Genomic DNA, 25134 nt, shown 5'->3' on the forward strand with positions numbered 1-25134 from the left:
TTTGGGTACGTTGATAAAGTTGGCTCTCATAATTTGACCACAGTCAAAAGCATAATTCTCTTATCACGTTTAAAGAAGAAAAACCAAAAGTGGAAAAATCATTCATCTTCCTTCATGTTCTAATCTCCCATTATCATCTTGGACATAAACAAATTCCAAATACCTGCAAAATGCAAGAGAATTTGTTGCGTGTTTAGTGTGTATGTGATGGTAATGAAAGGTACCTACCACGCAGCCAAGAGTCTTAAGACTTTACCTTCTGTCATAGAGCAATAAAAGGATTTACCTTTCACTGGGTGTCACATGGCAACGAAAGGCAATGAGCTTCTGCCATCAACCATAGATGAACGGAGTAAATTTTTTTTCTTTATTAAGAAAAAAAAAGAGTAAAAAAAAAAGTGCTACAGTATTTAGTGTAGTAACTCCCAAGGCAAAAAAAAAATTTTTTTAAGTGTCTGGAACTGGCATTGTACTGTGATAACAGCCCTTCGACCCCCTGTGTTTCCAGCCATTTTTAATACTAGCTTGTTTTTCAGGTGCATCATCCCCTGCTCGACCAGCCACTCCTTTGGTTCCTTGCAGCAGTACCACTCCACCTCCACCCCCTCCCCGGCCTCCATCCCGACCAAAGCTACCTCCAGGAAAGCCTGGAGTTGGAGATGTGGTATGTTCCCCTCTGCCCTGGCTTGCTCAGAAACGGTGAGAATGACAAACAGAAGCTCCAAATGCCTTCAGGTCTAAGTGTTTAGAGGACTTACACAAACAACCCTGACAGGTGGTATCTGAAAGACAGTCACTGTGGTATGAGTGTACATTTCAACCCTCCCCAAATTTCTACCATCTTCAAGCCAAGGTCTAAAATGATAGGAATAGGATGCTTGGGCCCTCACCTCTGCTACAGTGGGTTAGATGCAAATGCCAATAATAATATTCAATTGCACTAAATGCTTTAGAAAGACAGGTGTTTTACAATATTTGCCTGCTGTTAGAAAACTCCAAGAGAGGGTGAATCCTGGCTTCTGATCCCAAAATACAGATGACTTAGTGATAGTATGCACACTAAGTGAATATACAACGAAGGAACAGTGGCATGAGGAATTTGTTGCGAAAGTTTCTTGCATTGCGTTTTAAGGCTGAGGAGAGGAAAATATTCTGTGTTTACAGCTGAGGAGTGGAAAACATTCTGTGCGAACGATTAGGAGAGACTTGAGGGAGAGGTAGATTTCTTTGGCATTTGCATATAGGAGCCGCAAACTAATGACATCCATAATATTTGGCTGGACGAGCACATTGCGGTATTTTTGTATTTTGTGAGCTTTAGATGAGTATGAGCTCTCACTCTGTGTCACCTGCTGAGTCCCTGAGGGCATGTGAGTTCAGTCCTGAAACAGACCCGCTGATCATGTCACAGACCCCAGCTTCCCTAAGCTCAGGTTTAGCATGTTATGGTTTACAGTTTAGCATGTTATAGTTTATGGTTTCTCCAGCAAACTCCACAAATTCTCCAATCCACAAACTCTCATATAGATATAATTAATTTCAGTGTAAAAATGGTGTCACCTACTTTTTAAAAACCGAAGTTGTTATATCTGGGGCTGGGAGACATTAAAAATATAAAACAAAAATACTGCAACCTGTTTATCTAACTTTTCATCTCTTTTCTTCTCCCTACAGTCCAGACCTTTTAGCCCTCCCATTCATTCTTCCAGCCCTCCTCCAATAGCACCCTTAGCGCGGGCTGAAAGCACTTCTTCAATATCGTCAACCAATTCCTTGAGCGCAGCAACTACTCCCACAGTTGGTAAAAATTCTCTCCTCTCTTTTAATCTGTTTGTGGTTTTGACTGGCTATTTTTTATGATCTGAAATCCCCAAGGCCCTGTGTTTCTGGTTGAAATTGTTTTGCTGTGTGTTTTGCTACTATCACCTGACTTCTTTTAAAACCACCTTCTCAGCAAAGGAGGCAAAGTGTTTTACCTAGGCAAATAAACAAATACAAGAACATTAACACCTGTATTTTGCAGGAATGTTCTTATGGTGTTCCTTACAGAGCTATTCAAAAAAATAAAGAAGAAATCACCAAGGAAGGTCTTGTAATTTAGAGATCATTTATTAAAACAAAAAGTCTCCTTTGAGGGGAAATGTTATTTAAGTTCCAACCATGTACCACATCAGAAATCACAAAATTTAGAACTTGTATTTTCTTGAAGCTTTCATTTCTTCATCATTTTTGGTTGTCCTTATGTTGACAAATGGTATAAACACTGGCATTGTGAGACTTCAGCAAACTTTTCAACATTCTTTTCTAGTGCTTTTCGGTGATGTGTGGTCAATTTTCCTAGAGAAATAAGTAGTTGACGGCATTTTCAGTAAATGCTTTTGTGCCTCTTTCCTTATGCTGTGATGAAAGTGTTGAGAATGGCTGTTCAGCCAGATGGTTTTCCAAGTTATCAATGCTTTATTTTGCCTGGAGTGTCATCCCCCTTTCCAAAGCTGGTCCCTCTCTTTTCCACCTCCCAGCAGGAGACAGGTTCCTGCTGCCTCTCTCACTTTTGCACCATGTCTCCCACCTAGGGCTTTCCCATTCCATTTTTCCCATGGAATCCCCATTCCCCATGGTCTTCCTTTATTGTCGGAACTCCCCTCCGGCTCTTCCATAGTGTAAACCACCTGGCCCATCCCACATTGCTTGGGAGAATCATTAACTAAAGCTAAATAAATTCCTTCTGCTGCTCTTGGAAGAACAGACTGCACAGTTGCCTTCTCACTGCACAACCTGTGAGAGTAGGTTGGTCGAAGCCTGAAGCTCTTCCAGAGAAAGAACTGCCTGTTTTCACAGAAATATAAGTTAAGGTGTGCCTCTTAAGGCCCCCAAAGAGAATTTCAACTATATCACATGCTTTATATCTTTAATCAGATCCTCCCAGAAGAACCTTTCAAGTTTGGTGAAAATATAGCCAGTTATCTAGCTTCATGTGAATTAGTAACAGACAGATATTTGACATTATTTATGTAGCCAGGTTTGTTTCTGTCTGCAGCATCAATTGGGGCAGTCTGGGGCCTCCTACCTTCCAATGCCTAGTAACTCATTTCCCTTTTGTTTTGTTTGTTTGTTTGTATTTTTCTGTAACTTTTTAAAAACTCTATCTCTTTAACACTCCTCGATTGCTACAAGCCATTCCCCACACTGCCACTCTTTTTCAAGATTAGTTGTTTCACCTACTTCATGTGATTTACCTTGTTGGTCAGAAAAGAAAGTAAGAGTAAACTGTCACTCAGAAAGCTGATTCCCAAGTGACCTCAGATAAACCTGTAACATGTTCTTTCAATGCACTGTGGTTCCTAGTGAAAATAGTACACACAAAGAATTGAACTTTGTACACATTTTGTACAATGTGTTTCTATACTCTCTACTACAGAAATCTCAAATCCTGGCCGGAAACTTTGATTCTTAACACATCTAGTATGGGTTCTTTCAAGATGGACCAAAGTGGATTTTTTTTTTTTTTAAATAGCCGTGTAAGAGGATAGTCACGTTGCTTCATTATTGAGGAGCATACTGATTTTATTTGGTTTCATTACATTTCTTTGGTGTTCATCATCCTGTTGAATTCCTCACCCTTCTGCTCTGTCTTCACCTGCTGTGGGTCACCTGACAGCCACTTTTTTCTTAAGTAAATATATTGTGGAGACTGACTATCCTGAGGCTTGCTGTGCACTGCTCTTTCTGTCCGGAGAGGATGCACTTTGGCTGTCCAGCGCCAAAGGGCCTAATCATGACTGATTTGGAATGTCAACTTAATGTAGGCAAATGGTGTGAGGGAGATAGAGAATTTAAGCAGCAAATTCTCTGAAGTTGATAGCTCAACATTTCCCTCCTACCACAATACTTTTTTTGACGTTTCCTATGGTACTTGAGCCAAAATTGGAGCAAATTTAAAGTAATTCAAAAACTAAAGTTTTAAGAGCAAGTCTAAACCTTCCATACAGCAATTCATATAAGAAAATTGCCCCTACATGACTTTGGATATGAAATTTCTCATGATGGCTGTGATTACACAATAGCAAATCTGATGCTACACCTAAAAACAGGACTTGTTGTGTGTTGTCACACTCGAATAAGGAAGAGCTCCTATACAACTGCCTTTTACTGGTTTAAAGACACCCTCGATTGAAAAATGCACCATTATTTTGTATATGACTAAGAAAGTGGGGGAAACTGCCAGCTGAGCTAACATAAAATGCTTTTTTTATTTCATTAATTATTTTAGACAGGTTAGAATGTGAAAAAGCGCAGTTTAGAATGAATGAGCCAGGCTTGGTGGTGTGTGGTGGTAATCCCAGCTGAGATGGGAGGATTACTTGAGCTCAGGAGTTCAAGACCAGCCTGGGCAACACAGCAAAATCCTCATCTCAATTTTTAAAAATAATAGATAAATAAAAAGAATCAATGAAGAACAGTAAGTTCTTTTGCACTAATAAAAGCTCACAGGACTGCTACTACATGATTTGGGGGGAAATCCTATTAGTATTATAGGGATAGGGAAATTGCTTAAAGTTATTCTAAGAAACAAGCTACTAGACATTTCAAGATACAGAGATAACAATAGAGATAATGAGGAACATTATCATTAAACTGTAAATATGGAGTCAAACTAATAGAGTGTTTTTCAAGGAACATTATTATTTGTGGAATGTTTTTTTCTACCCTAATCCATTTCCTTCCCAGCATTTTTCTTTCTTACTGGTCTTTGTACAAATTTTATTCAATTTTCTATTAAAATTGTAATATTATGCATAAGACCTGTGGCACTGAGCAGTTTTTTAAAATCACATGGAGTCAAAATCCCAATTACTTGCGTTTGTTAGTTGCTGAGAAGAGAGACCTTAAAAAAGAGCTAAATCAGTTAAAGTCTAAAGCACCAACTCATTCTTTTGTGACCAACTTACAAAGACATTTAGCCACAGCTGGATGTCATAGACAAAGATGATGTTATGATAATGCTGTTCAGAATTAACAGTCTGTGACTATCAGGTGCAAGGCAAATTGAATTTGGATCTTGATGAGGCTGAAATGGGATAATTCATGCAGAGACCTTGGATTTATACTGTTGCTTTTTTATGGTAACGTTGAAAGCATCAACTTTCCCATGGGGGGAAGGTTCATGCTGAGTGATCCTACTGAGCTGTCAGGGCTCTGTCAGGTGATTCTTGTTGATGGACATATGTCTGACCACTTGAGAATTGTGTTGGAGTGAAACACACTTGCATAAGTCAATTATTAATGACAATTCCTTTAGCAACTCCCTGAGAAGGTGGGGCGTGACTTCTTCCCTGAAGCTGACTTCAGACAAATTCACAGATGCTAAACCCTGGCATTTTTTAACATTTTAATTTCCTCTCATAGAATCATCACAAAATAAGCAAAACACATTTTAACAAGGTAATCATAATTCCAGTGTTTTAAATTTTGTTTCCTTTTTCCATTAAAATCATTCCTGTGTTCCAATCAGTAGAGTGGGCTTCTTGATTTCATTTGGGATTTGTATTTGTGTTTTTGTTTTCCATTCGTTTATGTTTCTTTGGTTCGTAGTGTCAGAAGATGATGTTTTTTATGACAAACTGCCCTCGTTTGAAAGGCGCTGTGAAACGCCTGCAGGTATGGTGCCAGCCAAGAGACCTCTATAGACCTAGATTTCAAAAATCCAAGCCATTATCCATCTGAATGCTATAAACTTCATGGACATGCTCCTCACCTCATGTGTGTCCAGTGCCTCTCAGATGCACCCTGTATATTTACTGTTCATTGTAGAACCCATGCCACTAGAATTTTTTAAATGACTGTATTAAAAAGCGGCAGGTTGCATGACAGTTTCTCAGTGAAGAGTTTCAAAAGAAAAAGGTGAGATGCTATTGCTTTGTGACTTTACAGAGGAAGGAACCATTTAACTGCTCAGAATTACATGTCCGGTCAGTGCTTTTTAATTTTAAAAATAATAGAGCATCATTAGTAATCTTGTTTTCTCTCTGGTACATAGGTAAAGGGTGTTTTGTGTCTGGATGCCTAAGGTGATTCCAGGGGAGGGGATGGAAGATATGTGACATCTTCCCTGAAATTTGTATTGACATGCAATGCTTTATCATTTAAAACCTAAGCTAATGTTTTCTACAATAAGTAACTCTGAGTTTATCTTTCTGGAAACATAGAAGGGGATGACATTGAAGATGACATGGATACAACCATTGTTGAATGACAGTTTGCCCAAATTAGTGCAGTTAAAATATGCTGACGCCCCTGCATGGCCAGGAAGACTTCCACTCCATGCCCACAAGCACCAAGTATCAAGTGACCACCAATACGTGCCCATTCCTTTAGGCCTCCATAGCTTTGCTTTGGCTTTTTGTTTCCTGAACTAAAAAAAAAAAAGAAAAAAAATGCATAGATTGCCAGCCTTCCCTTTTTCCTGCACGCTAATGGCATGTAGTGCCTCCACCCTTCCCTATAGTGAGATTAATGACCTGCTCTGTAACTCACATTGTGTCCTTCTCTCTCCCTCTCCTTAACCCTTCCCATCCCGCTTCAACTCCTGGCCATACAGAGAATGAACAGCCTTCCCTCGTTTGGTTTGACAGAGGAAAGTTTTATTTGACTTTTGAAGGTAAGTAGTGCATAGCATACCAGATTCTAATCTATACTCCCCATCCTTATTTCCTCATCTGCATTTCGAAATCCCAGTTCTCTTGAAAAGTTCTGGTCTCACGTTCCATATGAAAATGCTATGGCTACTTAGAAAATGTTAAACACTAAAGGAAATACTACATGAATTTGGTTAGTATATGATCTTCAATTTTTCACATTGAAAAAATTAAAGCTAATTTGCAGTTAATATTGGTTATTTAATTAACTATGGTCAATTGAAAACAAAACAAAACACACCTTTTTTGGCCAAGGAACTTAACTCTGTCAACCAGGGCTCTTTCCTAACTCTTGCAAATGCAGTGCAACAAATATGACATTTTTGGTTGGTATTGGCATTTAACTTGTTTTGGATAATTAATATTTCAGATGCAACCTCCACTAAAAAATCTAAATATGTAAATACATTCTTATGACAAGGAATGCTGTATAAGAGATGAGAAAAACTGGGAAAAGAAAGAAAGAGTATAATACTAAGTTTGATCTGCATCTCCTGACTGCAGTAAACTGGACAACTATTGCTGCACTTGCCATCTTAGAAGATTAACGAAAATATACCTAAATATAATGTCAAATATCTAACCTCGAGGTTTGATCATTCATTATATTCTGCATTAAGGATAAGCATTCTTCTGTTTTATATTTAAGTTCTAAATCATCTTAACAGGCCGGCCATTTGACTAAATGGGCCATTTAAACTAATGGTGGGGGGAGAAGTTAAGTAATTTAACTTAATTTGTGGGCCATTTTACACGTAAAAATTTATCACGTAAGACCCCGCTTTCTAGGATTTTAAAATTACTACCTTTATCCCAGGATCCAAAGTTGGCCGAAAAGCACTCTAGAATTGAATCTAAATATTGAACTTGTCTTTGTGTTTCATGAAAACAAAATAGAATTTTTATAACTTGAGTATGTGTTTTCATGCAATTTTAAAAATTAGAATGGCTGATATACATAATAGTTTGTATACAACTGTACAAGTGAATTTCCCTCAACAATGAATTTTGCTGGCAAGATAGTCGTAGAGATGGAAGTTCTTAGCTAGAACTTATCCAGAAGTAGCTTGGGTAGTAGAAGGAAAGATAATCTGATTTCAAATTTTGCAAACATTCTGATTTCTTGAACTGGCTTGGGTAAAGGACAGGTGAAAAAGCAGTCTTCAGTAGAGGATGTATCTTCTGTACATGAAGTCAAAGACTTCATTGCCTTGGGTAATTAATTTTGTGATAACCAAGATGCAAAGTCCACAACTTGTGACCTCCTAAACTTTCTTTTAGAATTAGATGAAATTAATAAGTGCCCAAGTATTTTTTTTACTAACCAGCATGTTGCAAAAGAACCTACAGTTGCATAGGGTGGTAATCCTGAAGTAAAGCACTACTTGTATACTTAAAGGCACTTTGGCTCCATCTGGTCACAGCAGATGATGTAGTTTACCCTCTTTTAACTAGGAAATTAAGCAAGGCACTTTGCCAACCCTCACGTGATTGTCTGGGGCTCAAAAAAAAAAAAAAAAAAGAAACCAACTCTGACAGATTTTTGTTGTTTGTTTTGGCTACTGTATATGCTGGCTTATTTGTTTATACTTTATTGTGGGTCTGTTTTGAGAGACAGAGACCCTTTTTGAAGAAACCAATCTAAAGACATTTTTGATTGTCAGTTTGTTTGTTTTAAAAATACATATTCTCAATCAAATATAAATATTTAATAAATGTGTGGAATAACATATCATGTTTTATGAAAACATATTTGTCAGTAGATTTCTGGGTATTTAAAGTTGGTAATGTTGCCATTTTAATTAGTTAGATTCAAATTCCTTAAGCATCTCAATTTGGGCCAAGAGAAGTCATGCAAGAAGAGTTTTAATAGAAATTAATTGGAATCTCTAGTACTGTATTATCTTAATCTTGGACTTTGTTCAAGATTAAGTATAAATGAGACTTCTTGAAAGGGTATGTGAATAGCCATGTCATGAATGTAGGTGTCACTGTTTTTCTCACTAAAAAATGTTTATGCAGATAAAAGTATATTCAAATGCACTTCAAGGGAAGCCTTGGAAGAAACAAAATGATGCCTTGCGATCTGAGCAAAAATGGCTATATTTTTTAAATGGAGATTTGTTTTCAATACTTGGGCATTTTTAGCTAGTGAAACCAAGAAAAATTTTTTTATTCTGCTGTGATGATGAAACAATATAGAAATGGTGACATTTTAATTTACCTTGAGAATAGTGACCACACCTACATTTTTGCGCTTCAAAACGTTTTCCCTCACTGTGTTTTATTGAGTAGGATTTCTAACATATTCTTCTAGGACATTCTGGTTTTACCCACATTTGTTACTCTTAATATTAATTACCATTATCTTCAATTCTTCATTCCCGGGCTGTAGAAGAAGAAAGATTCCCATGTCAAAGTGGCCATCAGTTCCAAATAGCTTTTCAATTATTATTTATTGACTTCTAAATAGTGTTTTTACAGTGTTCAATACCCTACTCTGTCTTATTCATCATTTTATTCTTACAGTGCTTTAAACATCATTGTCACTTAAGTCAATGTTTGAGCTACTGACCAACCAATCAATAAAGTGATCAACATTGGCATATGAGTTTATTTGAAGATAACATGAGGTGCCTCACACTTCCAAATTTAAGTTAATAATAGAGATAAAAAACTGTTAGTGGTTCTAATTAACAAGACCCAGTGCTCTTCCGAATGTTTTACTTTTTTAAACAGCTTCACTGAAATATTAATTAATAATAAAAATTCAATTTATTTTAAGTTGGGAATAAAACAGTAAAGGTTGCAAATGGCAATAACTTTTTAAATTCTTCAAAGACTGTATCCTATTGAAGCTACCAAGTATTCTGAGGTGGGAGGGCAAGATACTTCCATGACAAATATTAAATAGAAGATACGACTGCTAGGTGTTTGAACAATTCCCCAGAGTGTTTGAACATAGAGATGTTTTCAGAAATGTGCTACACTTCTCCTTGGCTAGCTTTTTAACTCAAAATTATCTTATATGTGGTGGTGAAAAATGAACAAACAAAAAACCTGCTACCTGAAGTTCTTCAGTGGCCTCATGTGGGAATATCAGCTCTATCATCTGCTTATACAGCCTCTTCTATCTCACACACGCTCATCTCTAGACTGCTCTGTGCTTCTGTTCACTGGTCTTTCTCCCATCATTCCCACTGGGAACATCACATTCCTAACAGTCCCCTTCTGTACATTTCAGTCTCTCAGCTGAACTTACCCACCCATTTCCTAATGAAATCCTGGCTCTATTGGGAGCCATCATTTCCATAGCACTCTCCATGGAGACCTCTCTTCAGTCTTGCATGGACTGTTCATCATGGGACTAGGAGGCCGTGTTTGGATTCCCCCAGCTCCCTAATGCTACTTCCAAAACCTCCCTGATCGTGAAAGCAGCTGTCTGATAATTTCAGGATCTTCCACTCCTTGTTGCTGTTAACAGCTGACTGCACAGCAGTCCTCTGCATTTATCTTAGAGATGCTGGCAGTTTGCATGTTATCCTCTGTGCCACCTCACTTCCCAACATCATCCTGTGACATAGAGTGTATGTGTGTGACCTGTCCCACACACTGGCTCCAGAGTCTCTTGATTTCTTCTCCAACAAGCTTTCTCAGGTTTCTCTCCACTTTACTCGGCACTCCACACCTCTGGCCACACCCTGGAAATCGTTCCCACTGGCAAGTCTCATTTCAGCTGTTTCATAATGAACAATTTGCCGCCCTTTTGGTGCACGAGGGACTTTATGAAGCAATATTCTTTCATTCAATAAATATTTAGTGACTGCCTACTGTTTACTGGCACTGGGCACTCCCCAGTAGTAAACAAAACAGAAAAATATCCCTGTCATCACAGAGGGATATTTTTCCATGTTTTACTGTGGAAAGTTAAAAATGAAAAGATAAATAAGTAGAAGATATATAGTATGAATATGGTCATTTTATTCAATAGGAAAGAAGAATGGAGCCTAGTGAGGGTTGCAGTTTTAAATTGGGGAATTTGAGGTTGAAAAATTAAAAATAAAATAAAAATGATAATGAATATGAGTAACTAACATCTGAGTATTTACTATGTATAAAGCCATCTCCATCCATTATCTCATTTCACCTGCACAACTCACTAATGAAGAAACTGAGATTCAGGTAATATAAGTAACTTTGACAGGGTCACACAGTCAAAAAGAGACAGAGTGGCCGGGTGTGGTTTCTCACACCTGTAGTTCCACTTTGGAAGGCCAAGGTGGGTGGATCAACTGAGGACAGGAGTTCCAGACCAGCTCAGCCAACATGGCAAAATCCCACCTCTACTAAAAATACAAAAATTAGCTGGGCATGGTGGCACACGCCTTTAATCCCAGCTACTTGGGAGGCTGAGGCAGGAGAATCGTTTGAACCCGAGGGGCGGAGGTTGCAGTGAGCCAAGATTGCGCCACTGCCCTCGAGCCCGGGTGACAGAGTGAGACTCCATCTCAAATAAATAAATAAATAAAAGAGACAGAGTAATGATTTAAACTCTGGCCGGCTAGCCGGAAGCCACTCTGCTCCACCACCTCACCCTCCTGTACATATATAATCTCGTTCAGTCCTTGCAACAAAGGTTTTGCCCTAATCTTCTAGACTTCCAGCTCTCTAATTTCCTGATACTACACCTTATTTTTCTCTTTTATTTTTAGTTGACAGCTAATAATTGTCCTATTTGCAGGACACCAAGTAATATTTCAATATGTGTGTAATTTGTATAATAATCAAACAGGGTAATTAGCAAATCCATCATCTCAAATATTTATCATTTTTGGGGTTGTGAACATTCAAAATCCTCTTTTAGCTTTTTGAAAATATGCAATAAATTACTGTTTTCCCTACTTACCCTACAGTGCTATAGAATACTAACATTTAGTCCTCCTATCTAGTTGTAATTTTGTACCTATTAACCACCCTTTGATCCCACTGAGACCTCTGTTCTCATGTTCTTCCTGTTCTCAGTCCACTAACCCTGATGGAGACATTCATATTCTTTTCGTTATCCAGATGAGACCCCAGAGAGGAAAAATATGTTTCTGAAAGGGCCTTAATCATTTGCATAGTAGGAGCTACATTTTTTCTCTTTGGAGTTATATTATCTCTGTGAAGAAAAATAAATGCTTGGGCATTTTAAATGTCTGATCTTCTTAAGCAGATTATTAAATACCCCTACTTAGTAATTGGCAAGTCACAAATATAGTCATAGAGCATTCAACTTTCCTTACCCTAACATAGCAATAAAGTAAGAAAATAACAGGTCAGATTACTTACACGCAGTCACAAGGATACTAATTCATTCACTTGAGAGTCACTAAAGAAAGGAAAACTGGAAGATGTGACTACTTTTCTGGGAAGCAATGGCTCTGCTAATTTCACATTATTCTCAAGTGGGACATGTTTGCTAACAGTACTTACCCCATTGAAGGCCCCTTTCAATCAATAACAGGAAAATTATTAAGTATCCACTCGGCAAATCACAGAAGTAAGTATGACCAGGTTAGGGAAACAATACAGAAACATTAAAAGCAGTTTTACAAGGCTGTCTTCATTAGAAATATTAAAACCAGGCTCCCTAGCTATTCTGAGTTTTTGTGTGTGGACTGTATTGTATATCTCAAATGAAAAATCCATTCTATTTAAAAAACTGAAGGTCACAGCGAGTTTTTTTTAAATAGCCTAAACCTGTTAAGATTAAAGCAGAGCTGAACCAGCACAATGTTCTCTCAGGCTATTCTGCTGAGAACAGTAGTATACTTTACCTCTTCATAATAAATTAGTCGCCTCGTTCTGAAAAATTTGAGATTGACCAGCATGCTGATCATACTTGGTTTCCTGCTCCCTTTGAGGCAGTTGTCCTGTCTCATTCATGGTTAGTTTACAACTGTCACGCTGGTGATAGAACAGAAAGCCAGCAAAGTGTCCCCTCTTTCTGCTCTGAGATCTTGGCCAAAGTCGAATGAATAGGCTTCTAGGGAGGAATCCTGTACATATGCAATTTCATAGGTACAGAATTCATAACTGGAGAGAATTCACATTAGAATTCTACTAATGGGAAAGCTGGAGAGCAGGTGGTACCTTCTATCTCAAGCACATCACCGTGCAAGGAGTACCTGGTTGATGAAAATATCATTTTGCTTGGATTCAGCATATCTAGGGTGCTGCTGTTTTTACCGGTAATGCTGATGCAATGTATCGCTGATGAGCCCTTAACATGGGCTACATTCTGAGCTAGTTAACTCCATATCCACAAGCTCATGTCATTCACAAAACCATCCTATGAAGAGGGTACTATTGTTAATCACATTTTACAGATGAGTAAACAGAGGCTCTGAGCACTTAAGTAACTTTTCTGAGATCACACAGCTAGTTGGTGATTAAATCAGTTAGAGGGGAGTTACTGATAACACAGCTAGTCAGTGGTGAGATGAGTCAAAGGGAGTTACTATTACATCACAAAACTGATGTTCCTAACCACAACGATACTCAAGTCTTGGGTATGCTGCTCAATAACCATGTGATCTTGAGTATTTAATGTCACTGAGTCTCTGTTCTATCATCTTTAAAATGGAAAACATAATACCCATCTGGCAGGATAATTAGGAAAATTAGATAAAATACATGGTTTTTGTTTCATAAAGTACTATGCATATGAAAGGTTCTAAATTTTTCATACTTTGAGGTTGCATTCAAACTAAATAAGGAGAATTGAAGAGACCAAGAAGGTATTGCATCCAAGATGCATTTGTTTTCTGGTATTTTCCTGGGTCTCTAAAGTGGCCTCTTGAGTGTCTCATGGCGACTATGCTTAGAAGCTTCTTGTGTCTCTATCAGACTCACTGACAATGTATTTTCTCATAAAGGTCCAAAACACACAGTTGTTTCTGAATATGCCTTTCATATTCAGAAAATCAACCCAATCCAACAGGTTTAAAATAAACACTGGGCAGCATTTGCTTTGCTCAAAATTGAAGTCTTTCACTCTCCAGAGAGGAGAACACTGACAGTCAGCTGCACTTCCCTGCGTGCAAAAGTAGATTCAGTAATGAGACTTCTCATCTGACTAAAGTAATCAAATGGGGAACTACCAAGAACGGCAGAAAGTCTTGAGTCCCCCAGAAAGAAAGGTTGCTATGTGTGGGCAATTTTAAAACCTGAAGCATAAGTTAAATAGTTCCCTAGAGCAGGAAAGTGAGAAACAGAATAGAAAAGTTAAAGAATATTCACTCATTTTTCGGCATTTAGTGCTTCACATTCAGTCCATGAGCTCTTCTTAGCTAAAGGCGCCTGTGCAGGAATTATGGAGGTAAAATAATATGACTTCTGCCTTCTAGGAATTCACAAGAAATAGAAGAATAGAAGAAATAGAAGAGTTTGGCACTTCCTATACAAAGCATCCTGTAGCAAAAACAATGGTAGAATTGCAAACATGTTCTAGTAGTTAGGGTGATGGAAGAAAAGGGAACGACAGTTGAACCTACATAGACTCTACTTTGAAGCAATGTAACATGTTGCTATGTGAGAGTCTAATTGAAAATCTTACATAATATATAAATGTTAACCTAAGGTATATTTGGTATTATCATAGGTATTAGAAACAGGAAGATTCCTCAATTAATGCATATCTGTTTGCTCTCAGTACACACATACATACACATGCACACACACATAGAGATAATAGAGAAAAAATATGGAATATATATGATATATTTATCACATATATATTCTATATTATATGTATGCTATATTGATATATATTGATCTAGCATACATGTGATATATAGTATATAAGCTATATCACATTTTATATATATCATATATGCGTTCATATATGATATATATGAAATATGGAATACATGCTATATTGCATATCGTATATATTTTATACCACATCTATAAATAACTCTGTGTGTGTGTGTGTGTGTGTGTGTGTGTGTGTGTGTGTGTGTGTTTATGCATAAGCCTGGAATAAGCCTTCTGGGTCTTAATTATAGCCTCAACACAATGTGTGACTTCGGGCCAATTACTTAACTTGTCTAAGACTTAGTTGCCTCCTCTGAACATTGGAATACTAATGGCACCTCTTTCCTCTAGGGCTGTAGTCAAGAGAAAAGTCCAACACTGAGTACAGTGCATGCAAAGCACTCAGATATAAGCAACTGTCGCCCAACTTCATGCATTCTTTGCTTGTAGCATGGCTGTGTTTACTTCATTCTTGCCTGCTTTGGAGAAGTTTCAGTTGTGGCATTCTTATCTTCCTGCACATAAAAACCTGACAGTTTGATTCCGCTGTAAGTTACTACACGGTCTCTCTTCCTTGTTAGCAGGGATGACAAGCAGTGTTTTCTCTGCTAGTGTGGAGCAAGACAATGATTTGGAAGCATAATCCTACTGAGCTGCTGTATACCCTCTGCCTCCACTAGAGCCTATCATTAAAGCTGACTTGTTGAGACTAATAGTCTGCCTGGGAGTATACTCCTGAGGGTTCTGTGTTAACACTGATGGGAAATGTGGCAGAAAATCTTTTACCCTTTCTTTTATTAAAGGATTTGTAAATCATAGCACTTCCACAGATTTGACAAGTAATTTCAAACTTCCTGAGAAAAGAGTGGAGAAGCTGGGAATTCCTGGGGGCAATGGCTTCATCTTTGGATGGTTCTGAGCCTTCAATATGCAATTGCTGGCTGATGACCTCTCTAGCATTTGTTCCTGGTATGTCTTTTAAGAAGAGCGGTCTATAGACTTCGGTTGCTTAACCCATTTCAAAATACTTGTTTTATGAACCTCTGACATAAATGAATGAAAAAAGTATACTAGTGATTCGAAGAGATTTTACTGAGACTAGGAGAATCTCCCATTTATAATACTTTTTGTGTGTCTGGTGTGGATATATTTAATGAGCACCACATATACTCCAAACAAATTTTAGACAGCTACTTGTGAAAGGCTTTTGCAAACTATAAAGTACTATTCAAAAGTAATCATTTGCTAATATAGTAATTAATAGTAATGAATATTTAGTATGTGCTAGGCATGTGCTAAGAATTTTATATTAATTGCTTCATGTATTAAATCAGAGATTGGCTTGGAGACATTAACATAAGGCATTGACATAAGTCATTGCCCTTAAGATTTTAACCCTTTTGTGTCTGCAACTATTTTGCTCTGTGTGTGATAATCATTTCTGCTAGAGCATCAACTGTCAGCAGACAAAAAGTTTCATGAATTTTCTCTTCTTTTCTGCTGATTCTGCTGCACCAAGTCACCAGGACACAAGTAAATATGGTCTTGGGGCTTCTTTCCTTGCTGACACACATTCACACAGGCAGCATATGCTAGTTACAACTGTGTTTCTTAGTCTTCTATTCAGAGTAATAAAAGCATGACTTCCCCTAAGACCTGATTTAGAGAATTGAAATATGCCTCTGAGAAAACATGAGAGGATTTTCTGGACAAGTGTCCCAAGGGTAATATTAATTATTCAAGGATGTTTTGGAAGAGTTGCAATTTGCACTGTGGCAAATGAGTCTAGGAAGAGGAAGTATGAGTTATTTAATGTCAGTTACTCCTTTTCTCAGATTTTTGCCTTTTTTGGAATTTGCACACAGCCCATTTGCTATGAAACCAACAGCTCAAATAGCAGGTTTTCAGGCAGTCAGACTATGGCAGACTGCATTCTTCCTGCTTCTCCAATCATATTTATCAGTCCCATTGGGGGAATAACTTTCAGTAGTGCTCAAAATTACCAGCATCCAATTTGTAACTGCAAGGAACCATTCAAGAAATAAAGAAGAGTTCTCACTCACAAACGGGAGTTAAACAATGAGAATATATGGATATAGGGAGGGGAACAACACACACCTGGGCTTGTTGGAGAGGATGGGGGGAAAGGGGAGGACAAATACCTGATGCATGCAGGGCTTAAAATCTAGATGACAGGCTGATAGGTGCAGCAAACCACCATGGCACATGTATACCTATGTAACAAACCTGTGCATTCTGCACATGTATCCCGGAACTTAAAGTAAAATTTAAATAAATGAATAATATGCTTTTTATTAATTTCAGTTGTATTAACACAAAAACAAACAAAAACTTCATTACTTTGGTTCACAATTTATCTCTTCTTTTTAATGAATTATTGTTTTTGGTATAATCTGAAAATTTTTTTGTTATAATTTGCATCTTGCTATTAAACCATTTAATTTCATCACTCGTCTTTATTACCTTTTTCTCAAATTTTAGTCAAATATTTTTAATTTTTCATATATTTATATTATATATCAAATATATAATATATTATATATTTGATATGTAATAGTTGATGATATGTAAATATAAATGTTTTAAATATTTATGATATGAAATATATATATTTATAAAATATTTGTACATATAAAATAAATATCTATAATTTATATGTTAATATATAGATATATTATAAATGTTTATTTTATATTTTAATCAAAATATTGTCTTTCTCTTTAATACACATAAAGATGACAAAAGAAAAAAGGAAAGGAGAAACATAGAAATATCAAAATAACACATACATTATAGAAAACTTGAAAAAACAGAAAGGCATTTAGAAAAAGATTGATAATCAAATAACTGTAGATGACTACTATTATTTTGATTTTTTCAGTTCTAACATTTTGCATGTGAATGTGACTCTGTGTGTGTGGATGCATGGTTTATATTACCACACAGTGTATAATTATGCATTATTTCATTTTAACATAGGATACTATTCACCTTGACACTTCAAACTATTAGAAATGGTCACAGTTGGCTTTGCTGTGATCATGATATTAATTTAAGCATATTATTTTTAAAAATTCAAACAATATGAAAAAGTATAAATAAAAGAGTAAATATCACCTCAAAATCTATTTAGAGATTAGTAGAAAGAATATTTTTGATGTTTTGGCAAAAATTCTTGATGAAACTCTCTCTGCATGTATCTACACACACACGCACTGACACACATACACACACACACACAAATATGCACTACATTTACTTGATCCCAAGAAGCCATACATTGGGATGTGCTCCATTGTTTCCATAACTTTTTGGGTGCAAAATAGACTTTTTCAAGTGTAGAAAAGCATTTTTTTCTAACCAATAATAATACACAAAGTGCAAGCCACTATCTTCAGTATAACACTCAGAAACTGAGCCTAAATCTGTTTCATATTCAGAATCTGTGACACATCTGAATCACTTCTGGCCATCAGCAGATATAATTAATATCATAGGGGCTTAATGATTTCTCTATAGCACATGTTTATAACGTTGACCTCTTTATACTCTTTGCATTGATAGTTTAATTTTATGACACATCAAAAATTCCAGAATTTTATCTGCATTCATTTTCCAGAATTTACTTGTAAGCTGTTGCAAAGTAAACATCTTCCTTGAAAGTCAACAAGAAGTTCTTGACAGATACAGTTTTAGCTCATGAGTATTCCTTTAGGATGCATGTCAGTCATTCATAACCTACTTGTTCCATCTTTCAAAATTCTGTAGCTTCTATCCCAAAGGATGTGGTAATTTCTTCTGCCAGCAGTTGGATACTCTGGTAGATGACTGTTAACTTTCCAAGAGAGTTCATGAGTTGTCCAGGGGCATTCACATCTCTGGCCCTTTTAAGCCTGTAGATTAGTGCTTCTCAAACTTTCTTTTCATTATCCTTTTTCATTTCCTTGCCCAGAGAGCCTCTATTAGACCTTGTTTTCCCCTAATTGCTCTCCAAGTCGAATTCTAATATTGCAGATGTACTGTACATCTGACCATGTGCTGTATGTATATCTGTGTGCTTTATACATTTAACAAGTAAGATTTCTTTCACCTTCCCCAAAGAACCAATTTTCACCCGCTTTGGGGTGATACTTCCCCTTTGAGAATCCATGCCATGCCGTCATCTATATCTTGTATCACAGCTTCCTAGATGTAGGGGTGAACATCCTTAACACAGGGTATGGTTTAAGAATACAATGGAAGTTAGACCTGGTTTTTAGTCCCAGCTCCCCTACTTCTGTAGAGCAAGTTACCTGGAGCAAGTTATTTAACTTCACTAAGCTTTTATTTAAAAGAGTGTACCCCAAAGCGATGTTTTGAGATTAGAAGACATGAGGCATGTAATGTGTTCAGCACAGTGGCCATCGTATATAAGTGCTTTACATAAATTAGCTCTTTATATATTTATTCATATTCTTCATAGTACCATGCTATAGCTGGCTCAGTTTCTGATGCTTGATCAAACTCTCACCACTGTCCGTGTGACAGTGTTTAGGATTGGGCCGTATGAGTCTTCATACTAAGGCAAAGAAGACACTCAGATTTGAGACTAACTGAGGAAATCAATTTGAGCAAGTGTGCATTCACTTTCCTTTGATTATTGTTGTGGCTTTGTCTTCTGTTTTATGTTCATATTTAGCAATAGTATTTTTGTTGAATGTACTTGTTCTGACTTGGATGATAAAAAGAAAGTGTAAGTTTCTTATTTTCTGGGTCAAACATTTTAGGAAGTTAATTCAAGCAAGTACTCAGTAATATTGTTCCTCCCTTTTTGAGGTTTGCCCTTTTTCCTCTGTATTCTCACTCAGCAGGTCAAGTGATGCTACTTACCTCAGGACAGGAGAAGCCAATGCAGCACTTACAGAAGCTTCTTGACTGTTTTAAGCATTAGTTTGTCAGCTGTAAAGTGGGGATAACAATTCATCTTTCTCAAAAGTATGAGGATTTAATAAGGGAATGCATGTGGAACATTTAGTGCAGTCCCCAGAATTCAGAAAGTATATACTCTTTTAGTTCTCATCCTAGCATTATTAATAATTAGGTTAGGTGATAGTATAGGACTATCAAAACACCCAAGAAAATATTATATAAAGATAGATTTTTATATGCAGCATGCACACACACAATTTCCACACGTATAAGATATATTTTATATAATCTAAGCCAACTATGGGCATAATATTCCAAGATTTAGAGAAAAGGGAAAAAAAATAAAAATTCGCATGTAATAACTTCATTTTGACTCCTTTTCTCCCAAGCTTATTCTAAACGTTTTTGAAAAGTTTTTGCTATGATAAAAAAGTAACTTTATAAATCATCACTTCAGCTAAGAGTCTTAGGAGGACTGTAATAAGAACTGTATTATGAGAGCTTAACTTGAAAAGGAGAATACTTACCTTTTCAAGTTAAGCTCTCATAATACAGTTCTTTCTACTGAACTATATAGAAAGAATTTCTACTTTTCTTTTTATGCTTCCCTCATATACTAAATGTGTAAGGTGCTGAAGAGAGCCTGAAACAATGTGTTACCTATCATGACTATCAGGCAAATTCTTCTTCACTGCTAATGATAATGACTGCCAAGTTATCGAGTTTTTACTTTGTGTCAGGTACTGTAATTTACATAAACTAATGAAAAAAATTTTTTTTTGAGATGGAGTCTCGCTCTGTTGCCAGGCTGGAAAGCAGTGGCATGATCTCTGCAACCTCTGCCTCCCAGGTTCAAGAGATTCTCCGGCCTCAGCCTCCCAAGTAGCTAGGACTACCAGGCATGCATCACCATGCCCAGCTAGTTTTTTTGTATTTTAGTAGAAATGGGTTTCACCATGTTGGCCAGGATGGTCTTGATCTCTTGACCTTGTAATCCACCTGCTTCAGCCTCCCAAAGTGCTGAGATTACAGGCGTGAGCCACTGAGCCCAGCCCTAATGAAACTCTTTACCCCAGTGTTTAATATTGGTTACCTTGCAGTTACAGGATTCTGAAGACAAGCAAAGACCACAGCAACATGAAAATATTTACTTATAACTTTAGTCCCCATTCTAATACACTTTTTCCCAAATTAACACAAGCATCCACCAGGCATGGTGGCTCATGACTATAATGCTAGCACTTTGGAAGGCTGAGGCAGACAAATCACCTGAGGTCAGGAGTTCAAGGTCAGGAGTTCAAGGCCAGCCTGGCCAACCTGGTGAAACCCCGTCTCTACTAAAAATACAAAAATTAGCCGGGCATGGTGGTGCGTGCCTGCAATCCCAGCTACTCAGGGGGCTGAGGTGGGAAAATCGCTTGAACCCAGGAGGTGGAGTTTGCAGTGAGCTGAGATTAAGCCATTGCACGCCAGCCTGGGGGACAAGAGAAAACTCCATCTAAAAAGAAAAGAAAACAAACAAACAAAAAAATGCAACTAGCATCTATCTTACCCATTCCATGAATAAAGTATCCAGTAAGTTTTTCCATATACATCTGATCATATAAACAATGGATATGCCATGCAAATACAGGGCATATTTATTGCAAAGTGAAATTGCCAGTCTTAGGAAAGATACAGGATTCCATGAAGTCAGTGAAATTGATGATGTAAAACTTTTCATCACGCTCAAAGTCATTGTCAGTTTAGAATTTAGCAGATATTAAAATTACTAAGAGGGAAAGATGTAAGTTTACATCAGAGCCACTTCAAAAGACAAGAAACTGAGAGACTCTTAGAAGAATTTATAAAACTCTCAATTAATTCTGCAATAATGGCTCCATTTATGATCGTGAATCAAAGCCAAATCTGAATCTCGGGCGGTGTGTAAAGCTATAACACGATTTTATCAGAAAAATATACCCTTCCCAAAAATATCAACACAAATTATTTTTGTTCATTCTAAGAACTTATTAATGTAGCTTAAACTCTGTTAATAAAAGATTGTTTCACAAGTTTAGTTTATGTCAACTTAGAATCTCAATCAAACCTTTCTATCATGATGTACTGTGAAATTTTAATATCCATTTTAGGGACCTTAATTGTTAAATGACTTCTCTGTTATTGACTATTCTCAAATAACAAGAACATAGAATATCCTATGTCATCATATTGAATCTTCCCAATGTCTGTAAAAGATATTATCTTCATTTTACAATATGATGAAGCTGAAACTCAGAGAGGTCAGATAATTTTTCAGGGTCACAGAGCAGGGGATAAAATTCAGATTCAAAATTAATTCCATCTCTTTCCAACAGTCTCTTTGTCACTGCATTATATATAGCATATTCTATAAATTACTGTAGAATTGGGTCTAATTTATGTTTTTTCTAATTCTAACTAATATGATCAGCTTTCAAAGAAAAAGCTAGTCTAATTTTCACTCTTTGTTGCTTCATGCATCTTCTGGAACATCGTCTCTCTTCTATGCACTCTGAGACTCTCTGATGTCTCCATCTGTTGGTTATATCCCTGCATGGTCATCCCTGGGCATAAGGGTCATTTGCCTCCTACCTGCAGCAGACCTGGTAAGGTGGGCAGTTGTTTGGCCTAATAGCCTGCAAAATGGAGACAGTCTTTAAACAAATCAGACCATTCTCTCCTGCTGTCCATGCTTCAGATTGTGTTTTGGGGGTGACTATTTCCAACCCCAGATGAACAGAAGGTAAAATATGCAGCTCTCATGGAATCTGACATTAGTGGTGCAGAGCCTTCCTGAATTTGGGTAAGACTGGGAGCACTGGCATTATTGCCCCAATTTAACAGAGGTGTAGCTAGAATCACTGACCAGCTCAGGTCAAATATTGAAGAAGCACAGTCCAGACTGAAGCCCACACCATCTGACACCATCCTAGACTCCTTATTGCAGGCATTTGTTAACTGAATTTGAGGCAGGTTACTTAAGCACTCCAACTTTCCTCATCTATAAGAAAGAGATGTTTAAAATAGCACCTACTTGGTGAGATGGTGGTGCATATTACAGGAGATAACACACGTGAATGATTGCACAGAGTTTGAACACATTACATAATAGATAATACCATTTATTGTTAATTTTGTGACAAATACCACATCACCCCCGAGGGAGCTTCTAGTTTGACATAGATTTATACTAAATGTAAAACAACTGAAAATGAGTTGTCTTCATGAGCCGGTTTTGATGGGAGAAATTGCAACATTGCAAAGTGGAAGAGATTATACAGAAAATGGAGGAAGTGCACAGGAAGGGGACACTGGCCTGCCAGAATGCAGGTTTGCTCACTGCACATAATTGGCAGTAGTGGATAGGAGGCACCTTGATTAAACTCAGGAGGCAAACAGTCACTTATGTATAAAGGAAATCTTCATATACTTGTATTCCATTTCTGTACTTGTGCATTTTGCTTTTTTTGGCTCTTCCGTCTTTTTTTTTTTTTTTTTTTTTTTTTTTCAAATTTTTTCTGACTCTTCTAAAAACTCTTCTTAAAACGCTTAAATATACGGTATGTATTCCTTCCCCATTCACTTTTCATTTGTCTCCTCATGAAATGCTTTCACAAATTAATGACCTCATCTTTTAAAGATGTCAGATGTCATACTGCTATTACAAATTTATTTTTAGCCTCAGGCTGTCTATATGTGTCTGTCTGTGTGACCTTGCAGTAATGAGAGTCACAGAAAACTGCCTTTCAGAAAACACACAGTCACACATTGGTGACCCTCTGTGCTCTCTTCCATTCCTCAGAACCCCCAAAGTGTGCATGTCAATAGCTTCCCAGTACTCTAGAGTCGCTTTTTTGTGAGAGGTCCACAGGCTAATGGCACCCACTCATCCTTCTGGGGGTACCACAAACACATCATCAGGTTCCTAAGATAGCTTTCTCCTGACTTCTAAGCTCCTTGAGCAAGGTAGGGAGGAGGGTGGCATCCAGAGTCAGGCAGTGCTTGCTTTGATTTTTTACTTGCCAGGTGACCATGGCAAGGCTGTCGAATGACTTGAAACCTCCCTTTTCTCATCTGCAAAGCAGGAGCAAGAATGGTACTTACAGCACTCTTAAACTTACAGTGGGGAGTTGGGGAGAGATAGCATGGGGAGAAATGCCAGATATAGGTGATGGAGAGGAAGGCAGCAAATCACACTGCCATGTGTGTACCTACGCAACAATCTTGCATGTTCTTCACATGTACCCCAAAACCTAAAATGCAATGAAAAAAGAAAATAATAATAATAATTAACATAAGTAAAGTCCTTTGAATACTGGTTGGTATACAATAAGAGATAGAAATTTTCATACCTGCTGCAACTACCATTAAGAGAGTCAGAAAACCTAGGATTGAATTTCAGCTTTGCCACTTACCAGCAGGGTTACCTTGGGCTACAGATAATTATACTTAGCCTGTGTAAACTCCAATGTACAAAGAACATAAAGCCACATTAGTGTTTGATTTTTGATGTTATCGAAGGACAGACGGACAGACATAAAAGCTATGTCAATAAATACTGCCTCCAATTGAATTATTTGTAAATTATTATTAACAAAAATAATATCGCAATTACAATATTAAACTATTCTCTAACTTCATGTAGTGTTTCATGTGTATTTAATATTATAATCCTCTTTTATACAATAAACTCCATAGAGGGAAGGGTATGCCTCATACATTTCTGTGTATCCCTCAGCAGCTACCACAATGTCTAATTATTATAGGAACTCGCATTTCAATAAATCAATTTTGATTATTCAAATAATAAATTTGTTTATTTCATTAAAATAAACATATATTCAACCAACTTTATCTCCTGTTGACACAAGTGTTATATCACTATTGACACAAGTATTATATCAAGCCACTAAAGGCAACATAATAGCCTTAGTAATGTGATATGTGAAAAATTAGGCACACATGCACAGAATATATGATAGAATTTTAGTGACGGAAGGAAGCTGAAAAAATTCTACTCTAACTCCATGCACAGTGAAGAATTCTATTTGTTTTATATCTCCCTTTGTTTCTGCCTAAAAATCTACTCAACTTCAAAGAACCAACTCTAATTCAACATCAGTAAAACTCACCCTGACAAAATGACGGCAACAAAAACATTAATATTAGTCATATGTTTTTCAAGTGTATACCACGTTAGGTACTTCACAATTGTGACCCTATTTGATGTTCACCATGAACCTTTAACATTGATACTATCTTTATACCCTCTTAAGATGAGGAAACTGATTACAGAGAGATTGAAATACATGGTCCCTAGACATACAGATTGTAAGCCAAAGAGCCAGGATTCACAGCCAAATCTATATGACTCTAGAGTCCAGGTTTCCTTTGTTAAATCAACTAATAGCATCTGCCACACCACTTATTTGGTAATTAATCTTGCAGTGAAATAACACCATAGTGATGTCACTTACACTATTGTCTTACCTAACCTCTTGTTTGCATACATCATTGTTATTTAGTTTTCCATATATTTATGCCTTTTCTTCCTGAAAGACTACATATTTGTGTTCTCACCACTATCTTGCACGTGGTAGTGTCTCAGAAATATGCCAGATCCACCCAAATCCTCAGTGAGGATAGGCTGTTTTCAAGGCAGTTTATTCTTCTGTTAAAAAGTTGCTCT

The 25134-nt window shown here is 37.0% G+C and overlaps 1 protein-coding gene across 47 annotated transcripts in view; it reads left to right on the forward strand.

The window, feature by feature from the left end:
• Positions 1 to 25134, forward strand: part of SGIP1 (SH3GL interacting endocytic adaptor 1) — a 214522-nt gene that overhangs the window by 156935 nt on the left and 32453 nt on the right. For 23 of the 47 annotated variants that reach the window (XM_035251786.3, XM_054236388.2, XM_035251806.3 and 20 more), the window contains 4 exons: positions 537 to 664; positions 1675 to 1801; positions 5593 to 5658; positions 6599 to 6658. In XM_035251786.3, coding sequence (XP_035107677.1) covers positions 537 to 664; positions 1675 to 1801; positions 5593 to 5658; positions 6599 to 6658 — 381 coding nt within the window. The remainder of the gene's footprint in view (positions 1 to 536; positions 665 to 1674; positions 1802 to 5592; positions 5659 to 6598; positions 6659 to 25134) is intronic. The other 24 variants (XM_054236392.2, XM_078332159.1, XM_078332174.1 and 21 more) reach the window with 3 other exon arrangements.

Source organism: Callithrix jacchus, chromosome 7 (assembly GCF_049354715.1).
Source record: "Callithrix jacchus isolate 240 chromosome 7, calJac240_pri, whole genome shotgun sequence".
NCBI lineage: Eukaryota > Metazoa > Chordata > Mammalia > Primates > Cebidae > Callithrix > Callithrix jacchus.